The 26,168-nt window shown below is 27.8% G+C and overlaps 2 protein-coding genes across 2 annotated transcripts in view; both read left to right on the forward strand.

The window, feature by feature from the left end:
* LOC148235891 (uncharacterized) overlaps positions 1-5,835 on the forward strand; it is a 30,044-nt gene extending 24,209 nt beyond the window's left edge. Inside the window, exons 21-30 of the mRNA XM_088184838.1 lie at positions 624-757; positions 830-1,009; positions 1,068-1,206; positions 1,275-1,495; positions 4,471-4,620; positions 4,680-4,812; positions 4,885-5,009; positions 5,073-5,192; positions 5,258-5,378; positions 5,444-5,835. Coding sequence (XP_088040964.1) covers positions 624-757; positions 830-1,009; positions 1,068-1,206; positions 1,275-1,495; positions 4,471-4,620; positions 4,680-4,812; positions 4,885-5,009; positions 5,073-5,192; positions 5,258-5,378; positions 5,444-5,502 — 1,382 coding nt within the window. The 3' untranslated portion in view covers positions 5,503-5,835. The remainder of the gene's footprint in view (positions 1-623; positions 758-829; positions 1,010-1,067; positions 1,207-1,274; positions 1,496-4,470; positions 4,621-4,679; positions 4,813-4,884; positions 5,010-5,072; positions 5,193-5,257; positions 5,379-5,443) is intronic.
* Positions 5,662-13,266, forward strand: LOC148235893 (putative inorganic phosphate cotransporter). The gene is made up of 11 exons (XM_088184303.1): positions 5,662-5,772; positions 5,967-6,097; positions 6,361-6,540; positions 10,211-10,349; positions 10,407-10,627; positions 10,691-10,840; positions 10,901-11,033; positions 11,343-11,467; positions 11,535-11,654; positions 11,724-11,859; positions 12,174-13,266. The coding sequence occupies exons 1-11, from the start codon at positions 5,703-5,705 to the stop codon at positions 12,230-12,232; spliced, it is 1,464 nt and encodes a 487-aa protein (XP_088040429.1). The 5' UTR covers positions 5,662-5,702; the 3' UTR covers positions 12,233-13,266.
* The last annotated feature ends 12,902 nt before the right edge of the window (positions 13,267-26,168 follow it).

Consider the following 26,168-nt stretch of genomic DNA (forward strand, 5'->3'; position numbering starts at 1 on the left):
TGAAACATATTTATTTTTTTACGGTTTTATTTTGTGTATTTATATGTATTTATTTACTGCTTGTGTAGTTTTTACTTTTGTGTATTTATTGTATTTTATATTTAATATATATATATCTGATTCTACTGAGCAATGTTTAAAGATATATAATAATAAATTGAGTTATTCATTTTAGATTTTTAATCATCATTTAAAAATCCAGTATTGCGTTCTTAAATTTTCGAAATACTGGCAATAATATAATAATTACTATAATATATAAAATAGTTATACATAATTGTATAATAATTTACAATTCATCTTTATAATCACTTTGGCTAACATTTGTATTATATTAAAGTTTATGGCAGAGTGAGACATTCCGCTTTACTTACTTACTTACTTATTACAATTAAAATATCTCATTGTCTTTCCACTATCTTATCATAGTTTTATGCAAATATAAGCTCGGCTAATTTGCACTGAAACACTGAAGAAGAGAGATTGCTAAAAGTGTGCACCGCATTATAAAAATTCCTTATGTCAACTAGAAGTGTGGCATCAAAGATGACCGATAAAAATAATGGTATTTATATTTACTTATTACTCATGTGCATATATTTTATTAAAACATATTTTTATAGGATGTACTCTTGGCATAAGACATGTGCAAGCACTTTTAATTTCTCTGTCAATGTATACCTTGCAATGCATTGGCGTTGGAAATAATATAGCCATATTAGCAATGACCGATCAAAAATCAATTACAATTATTACGGTAATTAATCAATAGTTTCATATTATTAATTTTTAATAAACTATGATTCATAATTGTATTTATTAATCACAGACCTATAACTGGGATAAGCAAACAATTGGTTATATATTTTCAATGCCATTTTGGGGCAATCTTCTAGTGCAAATTTTAATAGGACCTGTTATACATAAATATGGAGGAAAACCGTTCACAACTATGAGTTTGGCAGGAGCTGGGATAATTCAATTTATAATGCCGCTTTTTGCATATTTGGTAAATTTTAAATGTATAGTATTTTTATAATTTTATTTGATACTAAATTTTATTATAGGGTGATTGGAAAGGCATGTGTTTTGGATTTATTTTGAACTCATTTTTCGTCGGAGCTTTTTTTCCTTCAATGCAAACTTTACTGGGCAAATGGGCGCCTATTAACGAAAGGACTAGAATGGGAATTAGTATTTATATAGGTTAAAGTTTTATCGTGATGTTTTAATTGAAATTTATATTTTTATGTAATTTATAAATTATATTTTAGGTTTAAATGTGGCGTTTATTGTATCACTTCCGTTATCCGCGTATATATCAACGTTCTCTTACGGTTGGAAAGGTATATATTATTTTCACGGTTGTCAAGCTTTAATTTGCTGTTTTTTGTGGGTTTGCTTTGGATCGAGCAGTCCTTCGGAACATAAAAGTATATCAAAGGCTGAGAGAGAACTGATTCTATCGTCTTTGGAGCAAACGAGTGACGTAAAGGTAATTTGCTTAGTATTGTTTGGTTATCAGGGTTGATACTATAGTTTTAATAATTATTACTAAAATAAATTTGAATTATAAATGTATAGTGACAAAGTTTAGGTATAATATGTATTGAGAAAATAAAAAAATCTTATTAAGCTGTCGCGCACAATTTTAAGAAACAATTGATCTGACGCTTCAGTGAAGCAAACTCTTGATTGCAATGAGAGATTGACAATTAATTTTAGACATAAATGGAAAGCTGAAATTGCGTATAGGACCGGACTTTTTATTAAAGAACTGTTATATATTTTTAATTTATCAATTGCACTTTCATCCTTTTCTAATTAGTAGAGATGTATAAAAGTCACCGTGAGTTAAAAAAAGGCGATAAATAGTATATAAAAAACTTTATAATAATCAGCGTTCCATTGCTGTTTGATAAAATTATTCATTGGATTCTTTGGATCAACAACACGGTTTTCGTTTGCGTCGTTCTACGGTAACTAACTTTATATGCTCTTCAAATGCGGTGACAAAGTCCCTCAATAATAAATCTAAGATGACGTAGGTAGACAGATAAACGTGATTTTGTCGCTCTTATCAATTCCAAACCCGGAAGCCAATACTTTAAGATCATTATGCTATTATCTCATTTGTTCATTGCGATATTATTGTGGATTTGTATTTACACTACTTCATTTGAAACTATTTATTTGTATAGTGATTTATCTTAATTTGGTTTTATCAACTTTAGAATATAATTATCCACTTTCTAATACAGTCTATCTCTAAGTCAAAAGTTGCATTTGAAATAATATGGATATATGCAGGGTCGTAGTGAAGAGTATATGGAGGTATACGCCGTATACCTCTTTGCTATATTTGTATAAATAGCGTATGCCCTTTGGATAGATCAAAATATTTATCAGACAAAAAATAAAAAGCATTTTGGTAACTAATATTGTAAATACAAGGTGCGTACGGTGAGATTCTTTCCCTTTCGCTCGCTCGCGTGTAAAGTTACAAGAGTGAGTGAGAGATAAGAGCGTGCGTTCCGCTCACTTCACTCTCGTCACTTAACACGCGAGCGAGCGAAACGGGAAGTATCTCACAGTACGTACCTGCTAAATTTTGTAAATTCATGGTTTTAAACTCAAAAATCTATGAAAAAGATTAAAAATTTATGGACGTGTATTTTTTTTCTTTCTATTAAACACGCCCTAAATTCAGAATTTGGAACTCAAAAATCTATCAAAAAGGATAAAAGAATTTTTTTTATTTTTCTTTATAACAAGATTTAAATTCAGGATTTTGATTTTTTTTTACTTTTATGTAAAACCGACTCAAAAATCTATCAAAAAAGTAAAAGTTTGTGGATTGGTGAATTTTTTTATTTTTCTTAAAGACTGGCCTAGAACTCAGATTTTAGCGCAAAAAACTCCATTAATAAGACTTAAAATTTGTGGACTTTTGGAAGTTTTTCAAAACAGGCCTATAATTCAGAATTTTGCTCTTAAAAATCTATCAAAAAGGCTGATTTCTAATCTCTAAAAATACAACTTTATCTTAAAAAAAGGGTAAAAAAATATAGTGAGTTTGGGAATTTTTTCGTTTTTTTTCTAATTTATTTTAAAACAATTTGAATCTTTAAGAATTTGAGCCAAAAAATCACTCGAAAGGCTCAAAATTTTGAGACTTTTTTATGCATTTTTTTTGTTGATCTTAAATTCAGAGTTCTAAGCTTAAAAAATTATAAAAATGACAAAATATTTTTTTGTGAAACAGTTTTAAAATAAGGATTCTTAGCTCAAAAATGTATTAAAAAAACGAAAAATTTGTGGACTTTTTTCTATTTTTCTTTAAAACAGGTCCTAAATTCAGGATTTTGAGCTCCAAAATCTATCAATAAGACCGAAAAATTGTGGACTTGCTATTTTTCTTTTCTTTGTTGCATTTTAGTAAATAATATTGTAAACACATTGTAGATGTCTCTTTTAGTTTTCGGTGCAAATAGCCAGCATTCAACAATGATAAATATAGATACATTTATTTGGGTTACATTGTAGCAATAGAAAATTTTAATTATTTTAAATTTTAAATATTTAAATTTTTTTATAATAAAAAATAATTACATAATATAATAAAATTGCTGATGCATTCTTCAATGAACAAAAGTTCAGTAGAATTAAAAAGTAATCTATTATGGTTTATTTTATTTAAGTTGTTTTTTCTTTGCCATTACTTAGATACCTGGAGAAATGCTTGAAGTTATTTTCAGCATCTAATCTATTATACTTCGTTGCATCGTCTTCATTTGCAACCAAGTAGAAAAGCCTGGCTCATAGAATTACGAATAACTTTTTTTGTAATTTTTGGGTAGGAATCGCACATATTGGTCAAAAATTTGAGATTTTTTTCTCATTGAACATATCTTTGGTGTATCTATTATTTGTTAGGAATAGAATAAAAATGGCATTAAAGATAAGCTTAAACTGCACTTCTTGTGATAGTACTCTGAATCCTTGGACCCAAGCAATTTGGAAAAAATTCAGAAATTTATATCTGCTGCACATATCGTTACATAATACTCTAGTTTCAAAATTAAACATTGTTTAAAGGTAAATAAATGCTATTTTAATTAAGCCTTAAACCGTTTTTAATTTCATGGACACTCTACAATGCTCTAGAAAGTTGCGATTGCATCTTTTGTTCTAACCGTTGAGGCCAGTGTGTCAGAGCTCAAACTCTACCCGAGATATCCAGGTCCTTAATTAATTTCTAGTCACAATGTTATGGAAGATATCTACCATACTTATTTATGTGAGATGAAGAACATCTCTTTTAGGTGTGGGACACTATCATTTTTTTAATGTTGCTCAATTTTATTCAATTAAATACTTATATGGCTTATGTACAGACATTTTTAATATAATATACCTATATAATTTTGAATGTATTGTACCATTTAATAATTTTAAACATGCTTATAGTTAAAAAACACGCCATGGAAGATCATCTTCAAGTGTAAGCCATATTGGGCGACGCTGATAATTCATGCTGGATCACTGTGGAGCTTTTTTGTTATAAGTGTAGAAATGCCAGCATTTTTCAAGCATGCCGTCGGAACAGATTTGCAGAATGTACGATAATAAAAATATGATTATGAATTTATAAAAAATATTTTTTAACAATTATTTAGAGTGGATTATTTACTTCATTTGGATACATATTAGCGATAGTTTTCGGATTATTTTCAAGCTGGATCGCTGATTACTTACTGATAAATAAATATTTAAATCTAACTCGAGTACGAAAACTGTTTAGTACTTTCGGTATTTATATTTAAATTTATTATTCATATGTTTAGAATATACGTTTAGTGTATTAATTATTAATATTAATAGGAACATGGTGTCCAGCAGTCTGCATTTTGATCATAACATACATTCCAATGGATCACGTTAAGACTATTGTATCAATCACTACTTTGTTAGCAGGTTTGGATGCCATGGGTGCTTGTGGTTATGTGGTTAGTAAAAAAACATATTTTTTGCTTGAAAATTATTTTAAGTTAATTTTTTTATATAATTAGATGAACTTCGTCGATCTATCGCCGTATTATTGTGGTTCATTAGTCAGTGTGTCTTCTGTTCTCACTAGTTTTATGTGCTTAATTGCACCTATTCTTAATGGATACATATTAGACGATATTGTGAGTCTTAATTAATTTATAACAATAAATAATTTATTATATAATATAAATTTATTTAATTTAAGACAGACGTTCTAAAATGGAGAAAGGTATTCATGGTTGCTTCTGGAACATATTTCTTTGGAAATTTAATGTTTTTAATTTTCGGATCTGGCGAGAGACAGCCCTGGGATAGAGCCGCAGAAGGTATCATTTAACATTGATTATTATTAAAATATGTAATTTTAATAATTATATGAATTCTATTTTAGATGAACCAACGAAAGATAAAGCTTCTGAAAAAATGATTGTGGAAGTTGAAACTGTATGATTATATTATATTTAAATACACAATGACAATCAGAAATGTCTAAAGATGAACGGAAGGACTTGGAGTTATTTATGATTGGGATTAATTCTAGATTTTAATTAGATAAGTTTGTAGTTGATAGAAGGAGGTAATCTAAGTTCATTTAGTTGTTTTCTATCACTCAGAGTACATCTAAAATTATTAATTAAGTTCCATTAAAAATGAATAATAATATCGAGAAATGTAATATTGAAAGTGTCACCTATGAAGTCGTCGAAGAAAAACCAAAGGGTATATTAATAGCATGAAAATTAATTTATAATTATTTGTAAATAAATTATATTACACTGCGCAGTTTGGTTTATTTATTTAATTATTGTTTTTAATTTTATTAACAATAGATGGCAGCACATTTTTTTCTTCGGTGCCATCTATGGTCGTTTTTCGATATACTTTAATTAATTTTATCATTTTATATGAATTAGGTTTTGGCGTCAGATATGTCCAAGCATTCTTGATGTTTCTCAGCCTGACCATCGGTTATAGCATGAGGGTCATAATGGGCGTAGCAATAGTGGCCATGACAGATCAGGCCACGGAAGAAAAGGGAATAATGGTAAATGAGCAAAATTTTCTCTTCTCGTTCTTGGACATAATCGTTGAATTTGTTCGTGCTGCCTTTTAAATCATCGCATTGTCACTATTCTGGAGAATGAAATCGCGTTTAAATTTTACGACGGTTGGTTATTATTGCAAAAACACAGAAGGTCGAACAAACGTTTAAGTGGTTTGGCATTTGACGAGGAGAAGAATGATCATTGTTTGAGTAAAAGCTCGAGAAGTAATTTCCTGATTGATTTACTTAAAAATGCTTTTTAGGTATTTGATTGGAGCAAAAAGATGCAAGACGTCATTTTGAGTTCATTCTTCTGGGGATACACTTGCATGCAGATTCCAGGAGGGCAAATTGCGCATAGATATGGTGCTAAACAACTTTTAGTTTTGTGTTTGCTGATAAATGGCGGCGTTGGTATGCTGATTCCAATATCTGCGAGATGGGTGAGTGTTTAATTTATTTTAGAGAGGAAAATTCTTCTGTGGTTATTCTAAGAAAGTGCTCAAAAAGCAATGGAGTTACCCTCTGACGTATAATACATGAAAGATGCTTCAATATATGCTTCTTCCTTAAAACCATCGTAAAGATTATAAATATATTACTATGCTATAATAGATACATATTTATTTAATCTTTATATTATTATCAATGAGTTTTCTTGAATTAATATTTGATATAAATAAAAAAAGAGATTGAAAATATACATTTTTTTACAAATATAGGTAGTCAATATAAGGAAAACAAATATGTAGAACTATTATTTTTAATAAAATATAATATATATGTATAGTTAGGAATTGTACTAATTAAACATATCTACGAACTTAATTGTATGTTGTCTAATTTTATATATATTACTAAAAACTGAGCTTGTTCTAGTGACTTTTAGTGACAATGCAATTCTTTTTTTGCATTAAATATTTTTTATGGTTACTAGTTATTTTTTAGTTATAAAATTGTATCAAAATAATGAGAGAGTATGAGAATTATTAAAATCTTGCTTCGTGTCAAGTACGTGATTTATATTTGCGATTAACTATATATAACTAACAGGCTGATTTTAACCTGCCGTTTATTTTAAATCCAGGTGTATTCCATACTATATATAAAAGATAATATTTAATTAAGCAAACACACAAAAATGTGCGCAGTAAAACAAATATTAACCCTAAACTTTTTACTATCAATTGATAGTACAACTTTAATATTCATAGCGATAAACCAATACATAAGTTATTTTATATTTAATAACAATTCTAATAATATTTTGTATTATTTACCTAGATATGTAACTAGAATAAAAAAGTATTTGTTTTTATACGATAACTACTATTTGGCAATGTTTACAAATACTTTTCGGGATATTACAAAAAAAATATGAAGAGGTTTGATGGAAATTATTATTAGCGTTTATTTTGCTGAGTAAATATTTTTAGTATTATTAACTAATACTATTAAAATAATAATTTTAAAAAACTCGGCTGTGTCTTTGTTATCTCCTATTATTATCATTATCTATATTAAAGTAGTATTTGGTTTGAATATTTCAAACTTATCCTTTTACTTTTATTTGTAGTATATTATTGTATTAGTTTTATGATGAAATTTGGTAAAAATAAAATATTTTTATTTACACATACGCTGATTTTTAAGTGTTATCAAAAAGAACTAACAATATTATACGAAATAAACATAAATAGTTAAGATATAATGTTGGCTAATATTTCAAATAAATATATTAAAAAAGGTTTGTTTATTCAAGCATGTATTTAAATATCCAAAATTATTTATGTGACCATTTGGCATAAAAACACAGTTGATAAGTCAAAAATATGGAGGGGTGTGTGTTGATATGCTATTATGTAAGAAAAAATATGATAATCGTAAATTTCAGATACAATAAGAATCGCTCACGTTTTTAAAAATAATTAAAAATAAACAAAGTTATCTAGATTTTTTATATGTATTTCTGAAAAGTACATAAAAAAATCCACATCTTCACTAAATGCCCAGAATACTTCGAGTAAATTCTTGTTGTATGAGCCTCTGTTGAAAAGTTGATCCTGTTCTATATTATCATTGTCCAGCATTTATTCTCAAGTTCAGCCTTGATAACGCCATTACCATTTTTGGGATGCTTTTGTTTTTAATGTGAATCTAGCTTCACTAATATTAGAAATCCATAACAAAATCATACCATACTGATTCAGATTTATTTTAACTGAGTGCAAAGCGTCTATAAAACGTCTCTGCGTCTTTATCGCAAAAAGGTAGTTCTCATAATACGCTTGAACACCAAAGGTCAAACTCATAATAATTACCAAAAATGACCTAGCATACCAAATTAAACCTACTACGCACACAGTTCCCCTTCGGAATATGTAAATCTTTATTAACCCTTTTAACGCGTAAATCGACTAAAGTCACCTTTTTTTATCTCTGATCTTAAAAATCAGTAAAAAAATGACTTTTTTGGTCGCAAATATAATAAATCATCGAATCCTCATGATTCCCGTTTCAATATAATACGACATTGGACAAGGCCCATCAAGCGAGTGTCACTTTCTGAAGGCGTATACCCATTTCGCCATTCTAAGAAGCGACTACAGCGATTGGCTTGATGATTGCTGCGTAATTGCGATTGGTCAGCAAGCTTTGCAATCCTGGATACTTAAGCCTGGACTCCAATGAGGCAGCTATTCGAAGACTCAGGCAGACCCGCGGACAACATACAATCATGGACTCACACATCCCGCCATCAACTTATTCTTGGAATATACTGTCGCTACCATTCTAATCATCCCCCCGCCAGCTTTTCCACCACCGCTCGGAGAAAACATCCCGCCATTTATCATTTGTCGCAACATATGTAAATATAATGTAATAAAACTCTAACTAGATTCTACCCTGAGTATCACTGGCTACAAAGTCACACCTCTAGGATTCTCAAACCTTGAAAAACATTTTTTTATCTAAAATTAAAAAATATTTTTACTGAAATGTTTATATTTAAACTATAAAAGTGAAACATAGATGACTTATAAAACTCGAATAACACAAACATTGAAATTAGACGGAATTAAATCAATTGCATATATAAAAACACTACGCGTTAATAGTATTGCATAATGTGTTTCGACAACGTACGTATTTTTTGCATCCTTCAATTGTAACGTAACGGATAAATATTTTAAACATGATATAAACAAGAAACAAATACATAATTTCGCGTAAGAAAGCGTCATTTTATTAAAAGCCCTCGAAAAAAATTCATTTAAAGGACCTACAAAAAGTCAAAATTGCTATAGAAGTAAAATATGGCAATAAATTACGTGACCCTCTCAAAGACGTAAACATAAACATTAATCATTGTGTTTTCACATTTATATAACATATTGTCACCATTAATCAATATAATTGTATTCATTGTCACTCGCAGTTAAGAAACTTTATGGCATTGTCATGTGATTTATTTTTCATTTATTTGCGAATAAGTAAATTTATTTAGGAATCATTTTCATTTAGTGTTTAAAAACAATATTCAGATTAAGGGGCGGGGCCTAATTAAACGAACAAATTGGTTGTAATAAAGCAGCTCATCATTTATCAAAGCCGCTTGCTTTATATACAATACATAGCTCAGTTGTCGGATATTGAAACCTGATTTATTTATATTTATTAGAAAAAATGTATACATATGGATGAAACTTAAAATTTGGTGACATAAATTATTAAAATATACAACCTTGAATAATTATAAATACAATATATTCAGTAGAAAAAAATGTATACATATAGCGTCTCAATAGATGAAACCTAAAATTTGGTGACACAAATTAATAGAATATATAGCCTTCTATAATCATATGTATTATAATATTCTGTGTCAGCAATACTCACATAGAAAAATAAGATCAGTAGACACTACTATTTTTTATGTATAAAAAATAAGACAATGTCTATTCAAAGATATATTTGGTTAATGTTTTATTCTTCAAAAAATTGCATAACAAATTGTTTTAGCCATCTGTTTGTACCATATATGGTTCTAGTAAAAAAAATAACCGTTAGCACTAAACCGGTATATTATTTTTTTATATTTATATTTTAAAGGCAGGATGGAAAGCAGTGTGTGTTTGTAGAGTGGTGCAAGGATTAGCTCAAGGATCTTTAATACCATCTCTTCATACTTTGCAAGGAAAATGGGCTCCTTTTGATGAAAGAAGCAGAATTAGCACTATGATTTATGGAGGTAATTGCTAAAATTAATTCATAATTTACTCTATACTTAAAAGAGTATATTTTGTAGGTTCTCATGCAGGTTCAATATTCGCTATGGCATTTTCCGGATTTCTAGCAGCCAGTTCATACGGATGGCCGTTGATATTTTACACTTGCGGTATAGCGAATATTTTGTGTGCCTTTATGTGGTTTTGTTTTGGAGCAGAAAGTCCTGCTAAGCATAAAAAGATAAGTCCGGAAGAGAAACGATATATACAAGAGTCACTGGGACAGACTGATAAGCGGATGGTATTAATATAAAAAATAGACTAATCTCAAATAATATTGTTTTAAAAACAATTTTTTTTTTAGAAAATGAGTGTTCCGTGGAAGATAATTTTTTCTAGTGGCCCAGTTTGGGCAATCATTGCCTCTCATATGGGTAGCAGTTGGGTACACGTGATTCTCTTTACAGAGGTTCCGTCTTATTTAAATAAAGTCATGAACGTCGATATAAAATCTGTATGTATCATAAACTACCTATTTATAATGTGACATGTTTGAATTAATATTATTTTATAGAACGGCCTTTTATCGGCATTGCCATTTTTGGGTATGTGGTTGGGCGGTATTGGTTTTGGGTTCATCTCTGATTTTTTCATCAACAAGAAGATATTTTCTTTGACCGTGGCTAGAAAAATAGGCAATACGATTGGTAAGTGTAATAAAAAATTCGATTTCTCTAAAACATAATAATGTAATTATGTATACATTACAAAATATGTGTGTTAATAAAAAAAATGTAGCTCAATTAGTAACACATTCTATTTTTATTGTTTAATTAAAACTAATACTAAATTAATTAATAAAATACGAAACTTACGCACGTGTTTGTAAAATTATCTTTAACATATGTTATAATATTATTATGTTGATAATGTGCTACATAATTTTTAGCAAATTTAATTTAATTCAGATATAATTTTTATTAAACGTGAATTTTTAATACATCTAAAATTTTAAGGAATGTGGGGATCTGCGGTAGGATTTTTGATGTTAGCTTTCGTTCCAAGAAATAGCGTAATTTTAGCAACTTCTGCTTTAATTTTCGCTTCAACTGCGAAGAGTTGCACCCACGTTGGATACTTTGTATGATTTTAAAAATAATTTAATAATTATTGAATAGATCAAAAACCTACAATAATTAAAATTACAGGTCAATCATTTGGATATTTCACCAAATTTTGCTGGAACTCTAATAAGCATATCGAACATGGTTTCTAACGGATTTGGAGTAATGGCACCAATAACAGCTGGTTTAATATTAAAAGACGAAGTATAAATAAGATTTATAAAATTTTATAATAAAGATATGACATATAATGATTTAATATATAAATTCCAGAGAGACCCGCATCAATGGAGAATTGTATTCTTCATATTGATCGGAATAGTTTTCGTCGCAAATTTGATCTATATCTTCCTCGCTTCTGCTAAGAAAGTTGCATGGAACGAGCCTGAATACTTTGCCTGTGATATGAGTATGATTTTATAATTTTTATATAATGTATATTATACAAAATGCGAGCTGAAAAACCTTGAAATTCAGACGAAGTTAATTGTTATATTAACATGACTCGGACAATACATAATGGCGTACTTGGTAGCTGAGTAGTTATCTTTTTTATGACAGGGTCATTTTTTTAGTATTCAATTAACTGATTATTTGACACACAGATTAGCTTATAAAAGAGGTCAAAGAAGCTTTATTTTATCTATAGTAAATATTTCTTGAGATACAATTTACATTTGTATGATATAAAACTATAATTATAATTATGATTTTCCTTTTCAGAAGCAATGAATAAGGAGAAAATGAATAATAAGGAAGTGATAAATAAAAGTGATATTTAAATACGTTTAATAGTAGAATGAAATATTATGATAAATTAATACTTGTGATAGTATAAATAAACAATGCATAAATTATTAAATCTACTTTATCATATGTTATCTTCCGTGTTAGATGTTTCTTATTGCTACATATATTATAAATACAAACTGAAAAATATTGTTCTTATCTATATGATCCAATTGTATATTTTTTTTTATATTATTTATAAATAAATATGTTTATAATCAACTATGTATTAGGTCACTTACTATCTAAATCATTTTATTATATTATAATATAACAGAGGAACTAGATATAAAACGGAAGAACAAAGTGATTAATAATCTATTAATGTCATTAAAACGTGTATATGTATGTTGATATAATTAGATCTCTTAGGATTTATCAGAACATTAACAATATTAATTGGAGCGATTGCAGTCAGGGTCATGGTTAACAAACTGTACTTCCAATATATAGACATTTAACATTGATTTGATTGATTTCAACTTAACTGACAGCGTTTTGTTGATGTACGATTCATCAAGGTGAAATTGTTGAAATCATTGTTTACTTACTGCTTATTTTATATGATATGCTCTGATTAAATTTAATCGTGACAACTTCGAGATGACCCTGTGTATTAAGAGAGAAAGCTCGGCTGAAGCAATCGAATTTCATTATTGAATAATCCAATAGTCAAAATTACTCGTCAAAAAAATCTTGTTAAACGTGGAAAATGTGTCAAGAACCTAAGAATTAATTTTTGTGACCAGAACAATACTTGTATTTAGATATAAAAAACAACAACATTCGCATGAATTGATCAGTTAATTTACTGGAAAGTTAAGTCGAGGTTTTTTATAGAGAAAAAATAAAGCCATGTTCAATCTATATGTTATAACTAAAATAATGTTTTAATATTATATTTATTCAATAGCAAATTATGCATTTTTTATTTTACGAGCAATATTGCAAAGAAAAGACGACCTTCAATTAACATATTTGCACGCTTTTATTTTTCTTTTCACAGAAACAATATCATTAACTCTTGGAGTCTTACTGAATAATTTAATATATAGTGAATATCCTTTAATCTAATTTTGCACAAAAATGAACGCAATTGAGAAATATTAGCATTATTAATCCAAAAGTGAATCATACTGGTTTTTACGCTATACTTATAAATAATAATTAAAACAGATATGTATAATATCATACATAAAAATATTTTTTTGTCTTGAAGCGGATGTTTTTGATAAGTATATGAAACCGAAAAATAAAGCATTATGTTCAATGATTTTTAATTTGTTTAATGTTCTGTGGTTTTCAAATTAGTAAGCAATAAATTAAAACAACATACTCTTCTCTATTTTTTAACGATTGTTGTAGCTAAAATAAAAATAACCTTCAATAAGAAAAAACATATAAAAATTTTATTTTTCTTCAAGAAAATTAAATTTACCTCAATCAATATGTGTGCATGAGAAGTAACGATGTAACTGTTTACTATTTGTTTTATTGAATTTATCTACAGGGTATTTTATAATTTAATGATAGAAATCATTTCAAGAATAGCACTCGATAAAACAAACACTATGAAAGGTCACGTGTTTGTAACATTAGATTTATGTATAATACCATGCGATACGATGTCGTTTAAAGATTGATTTTCAATAGATAATTAAAAAATGACATTGCTGTATTCAAGTTCATGTTATTCGCATACCATAAATTCCATCATAATAAAAACTAGTTGTCTTTTATGTCTTATAAATATATATTTTTCAATATTGACTAAAAGTGAATCGTATTAATATTTAGATTCAATCAAAATATCTTAGCTTCGATAAACTGCCGTTTAACTTATTAATACATAAAACTAGTCGTTATTGTTGTTTAGTTAATGTATTTTTATTTCTAATTTTTTACTCTATTTATAATATGTTTTGTATGCTATTATTCTTAAAATATTAGGATAAATTAATTAATCATAGCATAGCAGAAGTTTTTGTTTCAAAATTATTAAAAAATAGAGATTAAATCAATAATACGGAACACCCATGTAAGCCTGCAAAAGCTTTACAGACTTTCGAAAGCCAGAAATAATTTAAACATATTAATCTACCTTAACCTTTATTGGATAGTCGCTTACAAATGAACACACGGAAAGTGTCGTTTTTATTAGGGGTGTTGCAAGATTGGTACTGAACTGGTTCAGTATAAATTATCTAACACCTAGTCACAGCATCACTCACAGACACAAGACTTATTAACTTGACCTAGCTGACAACGAGGAACCAGAGACCGGAGAGACTCGATCTCAACTTCTAGGTTCTACGACTCAGTACGAAGGGCTGACGAATTTTGCAAATTTTAAATATATAATTTTGTATCAAAATGTTAAAAATATTTTATATTAGGTTAATATTTACAAACACTTTTGGTATTCTATTTAATATATATTATTTTAATTTTACCGTGTACAAACTGGTTTTTAAAATATTTTATATTATTATGGAATATTAAACTATTATATTTAAAAAAATAGTGTATGATTATTTATTAATTTCAATCAATTAATTTTATTTTTGGATTCTCTTAATTTTAAAATTAAATTACTTGTAGAACATGATTTTTTATTAAAATAACAATTTAGTTATTAATATTGAATATTTACTTTAATCTCAATATGTACGATTTAATTAATTCATAATTATAATCACTATAAAAAAAATGGATATATAATAATATTTATTTAGTATATTTTGAATTGTATGTCTATAGATACGTTTTTTTAGATTAATTTAATATATATTTTATTTTGAATTAATTTAATATACAGTAAACCCCCCAATAGCACGGTAAATTGGGGACATGCTATTATGTGTGAGCGAGTCAAAGAGAGAATATCTCATCACACGCGCCTGATTTGTATTTTCTGGTCCCCCAACTACACGTACCCAAATAGCACGTTCCTAATTTACCGTGTTATTGGGGGTCTACTGTAACTTTACAATTTTTTTTATTTACGATATCATGAAACCTTTGGATTATTGCTTATTAACTTACGTATTTAAATAAAACAATATGTGTGTAAGCAATATATGGATTTTTAACACTTTTCAGAGTAGCTAAAAAACATATTTTGTATATAATAAATAAATTCATTGCATTAATTTGCTTTTATTAATTTATTTTACGATCGACTATTATAAATATAAATATGTTATATTCTTTCCAGGGCAAATATAAAAATATATTGCTAAAAAGCGAAGAATCATTATCAAAAATATTTCTGTGAATATCTATCGTAGCTACAATATAATAGTTTTTCTGAAATGATGGTTCACATGAAACGGTGACCGACTTACACCCGGTTGACATGTCACGGCCGAGCCTGACGCGAATATCGCTGGTCAGATTTGACCAAAAATAGCATGATTTTTTTCCTTGTCAGCTGTGAATACGATGACCCTGCATGTACCGATATTGCAACCAACAATTGTCTACTTCAACGACCTTTTTCAATTGCATAATGCAAAGCTAAGTTATTACGTCACGAGACTGTTATCCGAAACGAATGCACATCTGATGTGATATACGCAGAGATAACCTTGAACGCTTGAGCGAAAACAGGGGCAATCATCAATACACTTTTAAAGTAAGCTGTGCAAAATTTTTAATTATCGTATTAAATTATATCGAATGGAATCTGGCGTGTCGAACAAATTACTTATATTTTAATGGTGGGCAATCATATTGGTACGAATAAATATGATGTTTAGAAAGTATTTTATCTATGCTTGTAGAAATATAGAGCTGATATTTTAAAATAAAAAATATTAATACAGACGAGTTCTATGAAAGTTAAATTAAGTCCAGACATAAAAAATCAAGCAATCAGAGGCCAGCGTTTGGTCACGCTTACGGTAATCACTTTGCGGTGCAGACGCCGGCTTTTGTTATAACAGTTAAATATAATTTGTGAAGAAAAGTGGTAAGTTTGACTGATAATTGGATAGTGATGTTATATAGCAGCATTTCGGTCTATATCCGATTTTAAAAAAGAGAAGAAATCATCAATACCCCTCCCCCTCAACTCCTTAACTAATTCTGGGTGATTTGAGGTAAAATTTTATTTTTTATAATGATATAAAACATTATAATAATAGTATAGGTTCTTAGAAAATGCTTGCGTCTGGTGTTGCATAAATCCAGCAACAATGGAATTTCAGTTTTTTAACTACCTGCTATCATAGAACGATTTTTTGTATTAAAAACGTGCATATTCTATCGCTATTTGTACAATTTACAATAAATTTCATTTTAGTGTTGATTTCGCCCGAAAGAAAATACACCACTAATTCACGATAACGTCCATACAAGAGAAAAAAATATAAATTGAAACCTGCCCATATTCTTGTTTTTGCACCTAACGCAATCAGAGATTTATAAAAACATTGGCAAAAAGTTGTTATGCCCTGAACACATGTTTGATAAATAAATAAATAAATGAAAATTATAAAACGATTTTATTCTCACAATATTTAAACGAGTCTAACTGTCAAACATTTTTCTTGCTTTAAATTTACGTAACCGTTTATTTTGCTCAAAATCTAATTACCGTAAATATAAACCACATATATTAGATTAAACAACATTTAATTTGTGTACTAAAACGAATGATTTGTGCGTTAAAATATTAAAAAGTGAGCATTAAAATAATTATTTTCAATAAAAATAATTTAAATTGAGCAATAATAAATTTGTAATGTGTAATAATTTTTTTGTCTTTTTAACTAATTAAATTTTAGATTTAATAAATTATATTATTCTTGGAACTTTAATGAGGTTAAGTTTGGGTTTACTGGCAATTGGTCGTTTACACACAACTGTTACAGTGAAGCTATATTTTAAATAATATGAATATAATATAATGCTCATATTTTATATTTTAAGGCATACATTATTCGTTTTAGTGCACACTACAAATAAAATATTGCTTATTTATATTTATTTAATGCTCGTTTTTTATTATTGTAATGTACAAACAATTTGTTTTATGAAACAAAATGCACATTATAAGTTTTGAGAAACTAAATTTTGAGATTATTTTTAATGTCAATTACATGAATAAAACTATTAAATTGATTACATTACTTTGAATACGTTGATGTATTTTTAATTGTGTCGTATTATGTTGATATATTATACGATCTTTTTATCTGATCAATGTGATTCGATAACTCTAGTCGTTAATGTTGTTGTTAATCATGAAAGGAAGTAACCTTTTTAATTTCCTTAATATTTCCGTAAATTCAAATCTGAGTAGCACATCTATTTTAGAAAATTGCATTACGATATTATGACATATATGGTGATTAATGCTTTGTATATACCTAATACAATTGTTCATTTATTTTGTTTAACAATCTCACTAATCACCATAGTGCAACATTATTTAATGAATCATATGACACAATAGAAATTGAAAACATTCATTGGGGCTAATACGATTTAAGCCCACGAATATTCAATTAACTTATTATACTGGTTATATTTCTGTCTAATTTGCCTCAGTCTCACATAAGATATGAATTAATGATGAATTGTAATGTTTTCATACCGTTTTCAAAATTTGCAATAAAAATGCACGATACAGCAAAGATTATAATTTGCGTCTAACATAATAATAGCACGGTGAAGTTTGATTGTCGTTTGGACAGTTATAATTATGTTGTAATTTGAACCGTTGTCTATTGCTTTGTTATGTATTTCTGTAAACGGATAATGATAAATATGATGAAATACCCGACTAAGATTGAGCTATAAATTTATGAAAACGGTGTATTGAGCTTTGAATTATTTCAAGTTCATCGTTTCAATTATAAAAGTAAATGGCGAATGCCTCTTGTAGTCACGTTTACTTTGAACAAGTAAATTGTGGTTATCAATACTATTTCAGTGAATCATAAAGTAATTTATTTCATATTAAATACATTTGCATGATCTATAGAATTTTTAAATTATTAAGGGCAAATTTGTTGGACTCAATATAAAATAATATTATGGAGTTATAATTGAATTGTTGAAATATTATATTATATATTTTTAATTAAGATTTTTTCGTAGGTGAATGAAAAAAATGTATAATAAATACATATGTATCATATAAATATATTTAGATTTTATCTAATTTTTATTGTACAACATATAGCAGGGCTAAAGGGCTTGACCCCTTAGAGGTGTGTGAGGGCTGAGGCTGCCACTGAGGCAACATATAAACGCCTCTGGAATTTTGAGGGGTGGTGCTGTTACTAGGATGATACGCAAATGCATGCAATTGCAAAGCAATGCAGGTCAGCCAATAAGAGCACTAAATGTCAGCTCGGGAGAAATACTGATAAAACTCAGATAAAATATGTAATACTACGGGGGTGGGTCACGCTCATCCGGCCGTCAAAAGCTGGGTGCCCGCCCATAAGGTTGGACTCGTAGGGCCCAAGTACTGGTGGTGCACGCAACGGATACTATAGTAAACACCTGTACAACATATAGTATAACTTATTAATTAATTAAATATATTTACAAATTGGGTTTACTATTACAATCGTGCTGTACTTTTTTATATATAAATGTTTATAAATGGTCAAAAATATGCCAAAATTTAATGTTTCTGGATCATTAACTTTGAGATGAAATCTTAAAATATCCGAATTAGAAAATACATTTTATATTATATGTTATGAAAATTGTGATAAAAAGCATGAACTAAAAATCTATTAATGACAGCAGCATACGCATTAATTTTTTCTTTAAATATATTAATATTGAACAATTGTATGTTACGATTAAACTCGATTGCTGTTTTTCTTACTAATAATATATTATAAATATTTTAGCTGTTTGTCACGTGTATTTTGCATTGGATAAAAGTCTAGCAACAATAGAATTTAATATTAAACTATCTCTGTTAGAAAAACGATTTTTATTTATTTGTGAAGTGGTTGATTAACAATTATTTTATATTATAAACTTCTTCACAATAGATTCCGTATTTGCGTTAATTACACTAGATAGGAAAAACATTGCTAAATCATAACGCATGAGCGCGTTCCGGGTAAAAAACTGAAATTCGAAAAGCATATAAAAACTTAAAAATTGATTACTAAGCTTATTAAACTTGCTCAGATATTCAAAAGAGAAATATCTATTCCATATTAATTTTCTATATAATAATATGTTTTACTACATTAATGAAGTGCTATGCGTTTCACATTTAATTAACATATTAAATGCCTTATTAAAGATATTAACATATAGAATTAACATTTAGGTTATGAATAAACATTATATTTAGATTGCCAATGTATTTTTTAAATTATGATGTGGCGACCGTTCACCAAATGAGATAACAATATATCTCGGAATCACTGTATCACTACTTTTTATTTCTCATAAATATAGAAAGCGGGAATTAAGGAAAGACATATCAGTAGGTAATACGTTTTTTCCGAGAAACACCATTTTTCGCCATATGCCAGGGATATCAAACGACCTGGGACAAGGGGTCCCGTGAGGATCTACATCTCCGGATAATATGCTCCAAGTGGTATAAAATGTTTATTTATATGTATGTGTATATATCAAATCTGTTATTCTTAATTGTAAAAAGGCAATTGCTGGCCACACATGCACGGATTTGTCCGAGATGGATGTCCGGCGGACAAATCCGACCGTGTGTGGCGTGAAAAAAAGACAGATGTGTCTGTTCGCTGTCCGTGCTCAAAACGAATGGATCAGACACGGACACGCAGATCCGAGCATCCGAGTGTGCGCGCGAAAACGACTGTTTACAGAATTGTTGGGTAAAATCTGTTCCTTAAGTGATTTTATGACCCGGGCCATTTCCGCTCGCCTTTATTAATTTGTGTCAAAGTTGCCGCCATCGGTAGGTATATTGTATAAAAGATCTAAATAAAATTTTGCTGATAAAGTTTTATTTCTTTACGACCCATCGGTCACTCAATATTATTACCATTAAAAATGTATTATTTGACATTTATTTATCAAAGACAATTCGAAAATATCTATGTATAATAATTTTGACGAACCCGTGCTAACAATATAGCTGTCTTTAGTTATCTAAAATTGTCTTATCTCCTGTTTTGTGAATGTGAGTCACATATATTTTCAATCATGTAACACGAAATTCTGCGAAGAAAGATTAGAAATTATCTATTAAGGAATAATATTAATTTTTGTTAAAATTATTAAATACAAATTTGGACCAGGTTATCAATTTAGTTTCTATACTATATTTACTAAGCTTATATTTTATATCAATAGTGTTGAAAAGCATAACTGAGAAGATACGATTATTTAAATTATCAAATTCAGATGTTGAAAAACCTGAAGATCCAATAAAAGAAGTATCATCTTGAATTTAATTTAATTAAAATGGCCTAATATATAAAAATTATTTATATAAAATGGCATTAAAAACATTTATCTATTAAAAAATCTTAAAATATTTTTATATATTACCATATAACAATTTTGGCCTTGTATTATATTTCAACCAAAAATAAATCGATTTTTTTATTGGTTTTAAATAATCATGTTATTTCATGTTTAAATAAAACGTTTGATTGTTTCCGCAATAAATATTATTCCAACTATTAATTTGATTTTTTATGCAATACTAGATATGGATCATATTTATTTATTTTTTTATAATATGTTTACATATAATTTTAATACACTGAGAAAATTTAGAATTTTAATATTTTATACACATTTTCTAAAACATTGATTTAATAGACTGAGAAAATTTATAAAAATACATCACAGGTCCTTAATCTTTATTTTTTCATAATAGGCACATAAGAGATGCTTTTATCACAATCTAAAAAATAAAATAATCAAATCACTTCACACGAAAAAAATATATCGCTTATCCACACGTGCGAGACAATAGCATAAAAGATTTTTTTTCAGACAATTACTAAAAATAATTAATCCGCATGAAACGACAAAAAAATGGCAAAGCGTACATCCTGCAGGTTTTTATCCATTTTTACATATTATTTTTTCTATAAAATTTTCGGCTGCGCTTTGTAGGCGGAAATATGATGAAGAATTAACGTAGTGAAGGTCAATTTTTTTTTCAAACCTAAATTATTATGTATACATTTTTTCTAAAAAGCATTAGCCTTTCTAGAGTATAGTAATTACGTGGGAGATTTCTGAGCGATCGATATTATATAATAAAATAAAATGATTAATAATCATATTATATTATAATAATAGTGCGTATCCAACGATTTGGTCATTTAATTAATTATGAATCGTTATACATAGAAGATTTGTAATTGAGGCTGTTATGCAATTTGGTAAGAAAACGGTGGCATTGACGCAACTGATCTCGGCAATGAACCAGCGATTGTTACACCACTAACGTCAGCGAACGACAACCAATGACGCGGGAGTGTCTACGGTAATCGATTGCCATTTTCTTCATAATGTTAATTTTTGATTAGGTCAACAGTACATGCGTCAAATTAAATTCTATAAAAAATATCTGCTTGATTTTTTTTTTGGGGTTACGATACCAGTTTTAAAGCATCTTTCACTTTCACATTGCTTTCACAAAATATTTTTCTCTGAGGTTATGCATTTAAAAATCATAATTGATTATATAGTACAATGTTTAATTACGACCTATTATTTTTTTAAATTATTTGTTAATACACAACCCTTTAGTTATGATTTACAATATATGTACCTATGTATATTATTATATAGACATTTTTTCGAAATTTTTGCCGTTTTTTATCTCTTATTTACTATTATTTTTTATAAGGTCTTGATAAAGTGTTTTGTTTGTCTTAAAGCACTGAAAAATGTAATGCATTTTAATGTTCCGTTTTTTAATCTTTGGATTATTTAGATTTAGATGTTTTTTTTGTTGTACCCCATATTAAAATTAAAATTGTTTATAATAGCTATAAAATAGTTTTGTCGATTTACAAAGAGATTAGATGCTTAAAAAAACATTTTAAAGCATATTTTGTTAAAATAAATACATAAAATGTAATTTTTTCGTGGAAAATCTGTATTATTTACTCAATGATAACAAATCAGAAATTTTCTATTATAGTGGGAAATGTTATTTTATTATTAATCTGGTTCATTAAATCTAATTCTCCATAATTTGAATCAGATCTCTCTATTTAATTTAATTTATTTAGTAATGTTTAAACATATATTATTTTTTTTAATATAGCTATATTTGCCTATATGTATACAAATGTAGGTTGGCAAACATTGTATATTTAATAAAAATAATAAAAGCTGTTTTTTTCTATTCAAATTGAAACAGAAAAAATCTGATTATTTCCGTAATCAAATTTGTATTAAAAAAAATGCGCTATTATTAAAAAAAACGGCTTCAACTGCAATAACATCTATTGATTATAAATTGTATAACACATAATAATTAATAAATAATAATAGACATGTCACCGATTCCCAGACTTTCAGTGGATAACACTTACTTGTGCGTATTCTGTATGTCTGATTGACTTGATACAGATTCGCACGTTGCAACGCATTGGGCTTACGCCTGCCAGGTTCAAGAAGATTTAATAATTAAAAAAATGACGATAAACCTAATCTTAAACGCAGCACATATTTATTGAAATAAAATAGTTAAAGAAGTATAATACATAATTTTAACCATGCCGCTAAAACTCTGTTTTTTTACACTTTAACAAAAATTCTCGGTTCTCATATTGTTTATTTGGAAGACTATAAACTTTTCTTGAAGCTGCAAAGAGATTTTCATTTACGACATGCAAAATCAAATAAAAAAAATAAAAGCATAAAATTGCTTTCATCAGTGAATTCCATCGAATGTTAAAAATTTATTGTTCATAATTTTTCTTCGATTGAATTCTTTTAGATTTTGTCTTTTTGTGTTTTTTTTTTTAAATTTCTGCTCTATCGCAACATTTTAGCGTAAGTTATGTAATACCTTATATTTGTAATACATGTATACATATACATATATATTTATTCATTTAAAATATAAATGCCACACAACTCATTGCAGTGAAAATAACAATGCGCATAGCGCAGTACAGTTTTAGACCTAGTACTGATAATTTGCGTTAATTTCAAAATAAGCCTTATGTTATTTTTGAAGACTTGAAGGAGTATTGCGCATGGTCTGCAAAAAGCCTCGCATTAGCAAATCGAAATTTAATTAAAAGTTGACTTAATGTATCCATTTTGAAAAAATCAATATTTACTGCACAATTTATCATCTCAATTGAAAATTACAACAAATATTTTATAATTTGATATGCCTTATTTGAGAATACATATAAAAAGTTGTTGCTAGGCTTTTATTATTATTATTATTATAAAGTTGATAATAATAAAATAAAGCAATAAAAATAAAATAAATATATTTTTAAGTAGCATAAAATCGATATTATTGGCTTGAGACGATATTAAAAAATATATTTAAATTATTTTTGTATACATTATATTATGTGCATATGAGCTTATTTATATTTAATTAAAAAACTGACTACTTTTTTATACAATAAAAAAAGTAATGGCTCTCTTAGATTATTATGCAATACCTAGGAAGCATCCAGAAAGGTCAAATATTTACATTTTAACGATTTGTTTACTATTCTTTTAGCCGCGCCTTCATGATTTACATAACTACTGTTGATATCAGAGCATCAAAAGTAAAATAAAAAAATGCAACAGTCAATGATACAGACTTTTTATATAAAAAAATAGAAAAACTCCATATAATTTAATTCAATTATATAGTCAATTAAACAAACATTAAAATGATATACACTAGCTAAATTACAATATATATTTTCCTATTTAATAGGAAAACCCTTGCAAAGATTACCTTGATGGCTTATGGTTTTTTTTATATCAAGTGAAACATTACTATATTTATCGCAATATAAAAAGATTTATTATCTGTTTTACCATAATTAAAAATCATCATTGATTCATAATCATGAGGCGAGACGATGTTATTTTTTAAGCCAATCAAACACTAACATTTAAAAATATTGGTGGTCTATTAAAATTCATCATTGATTTATGAGCACTAAGCAAGAAGATTTTACTTTTAAAAGTCAATCAAAGTAATTCGGTTAGTTGTATCTCATGCTTAAATCGTTTCCTCAATATAAACATTTAATAGTGAATGTAACATAGACAAAGCGGCGCTGCTTCCTGGTTAAAAAATGTGTTGTTCTTTTTTTAATATATGCGGTTTAAATAATGTGATTGTGCTTGTTTAGATCGAATTAATGAATAACTATAAAAGTTTTTGAGCTCGATTGATCAATGGCTTAGAGTTTAAATCACATGTGAACCTCGGTTTTAAATTTCTTTCCTGATTATCAATATTATCTTATTGACAATATAGTGGGAAAGAAGCAGATTGATTTAATTAATAGTATAACTGTTGTCTGCTATTTTGTGTATAGACACAATGCATTCGCAGGCGTGACGGGAGTTCCCAGCACATGGAGGTATGTATGTCTGTAAAAATGACCTTGTGCAGGTGAAGATATTTGCGTCAGAAGAGAAATGTTCTAACCGGTCTTGTGATATTCACTTTAAATTCAGAATGAGCTTCGTGCACCTTATCTACCGATGTATGCAAACTTAGTAGTAGGTTCCTAAAAGGAGAGAATAAACATAGTATGCATAAGTCAAAATATGTACTCGATTAAATACATTTTCGATTATCGAATCTAAGGTAAAAAACTTCCTTTATGAATGTCTGTAGCTTTTCAATTTATATTAAACAGTGAATCCAGATATTTTATGCACATTCACTAGATCAGGGGCTAATTATTCATTTTAAAATATGTAGTGTATTTTATTCTGATGAATAAAAAACAACAGTAGGAAACCTATTGTTGTTTTTTATTCGCCAACACTTGATACGCGGAAGAGTTTTTGAAATGGCACATCTCAGGTAGGGCTTTAAATATGCGTAAATCGTATTATTTAAATTCAATACCGGAATAATATTAATAAGCATATATTTACTTTACATAATGAGATAAGGTACAAAATATTGAAAATACAAAAAATTGTGTAAAGTTTGTATACAAAAACAATATAAAATATACATAATCAAAGAATATTTAATGAAAAGATTATACATTCATGAACTCAAAAATTCACAGCATCTTTTTAAATTTGGATACTTTTCGCTACATATATATTTGCAAAAATATTTGTCCAAAGACCTGGCTTTTAAAGAAATATTACATTTAAAGTAATAATTACGTTTTTAAGTGCTATATTATAAAATTATACAGCTCTGCAAATTTATTTGCATCTGATTGAATATCCACTCTATCCTTAAAGAGATCGAAATAAATTAAACCAGAATTTTAATTTCGGTATAATCAATAGATATATTTTTAAATATTGTAGGACGTTGAGATTTTGGATCGCAACTAATGCTTGTCTTTTAAACGCAAAAATTCTACAAATTAAATCGCAGTCGTTGCTGTTTATACTTTGTAAATCTAATTTCAACAAACTCAATTTTCTTGTAAAATCAGACAATAATGTTAGGTAACACAGATAATTTTAATCAAGCAGATTTTTTATCATCTTCTCTTTCTTTAAGAAAATTAATGATTTCGTCCAACAAATCACGAAATCTTTGCAAAAACTTACTAACTTATATCTAGTCTATGCTTTATGGTTTTTTGTCTTTGCGATTTTCTTTTGGTCTATTTATTTATTTTAAATTCAATATCTTAAGTATTGTATAACAAGTCATCAATTAGTTTTATAGAACCAGTCTCTTGTTATATAAAACTAATTAATTTATAATGCAGCTCAAAATATCTACAAAATCTGCGTCATTCTGACGTAAGGCAA

Source organism: Plectrocnemia conspersa, unplaced genomic scaffold (assembly GCF_051122295.1).
Source record: "Plectrocnemia conspersa isolate PC_06_02 unplaced genomic scaffold, ASM5112229v1 ptg000004l, whole genome shotgun sequence".
NCBI classification, from domain to species: Eukaryota; Metazoa; Arthropoda; class Insecta; order Trichoptera; family Polycentropodidae; genus Plectrocnemia; species Plectrocnemia conspersa.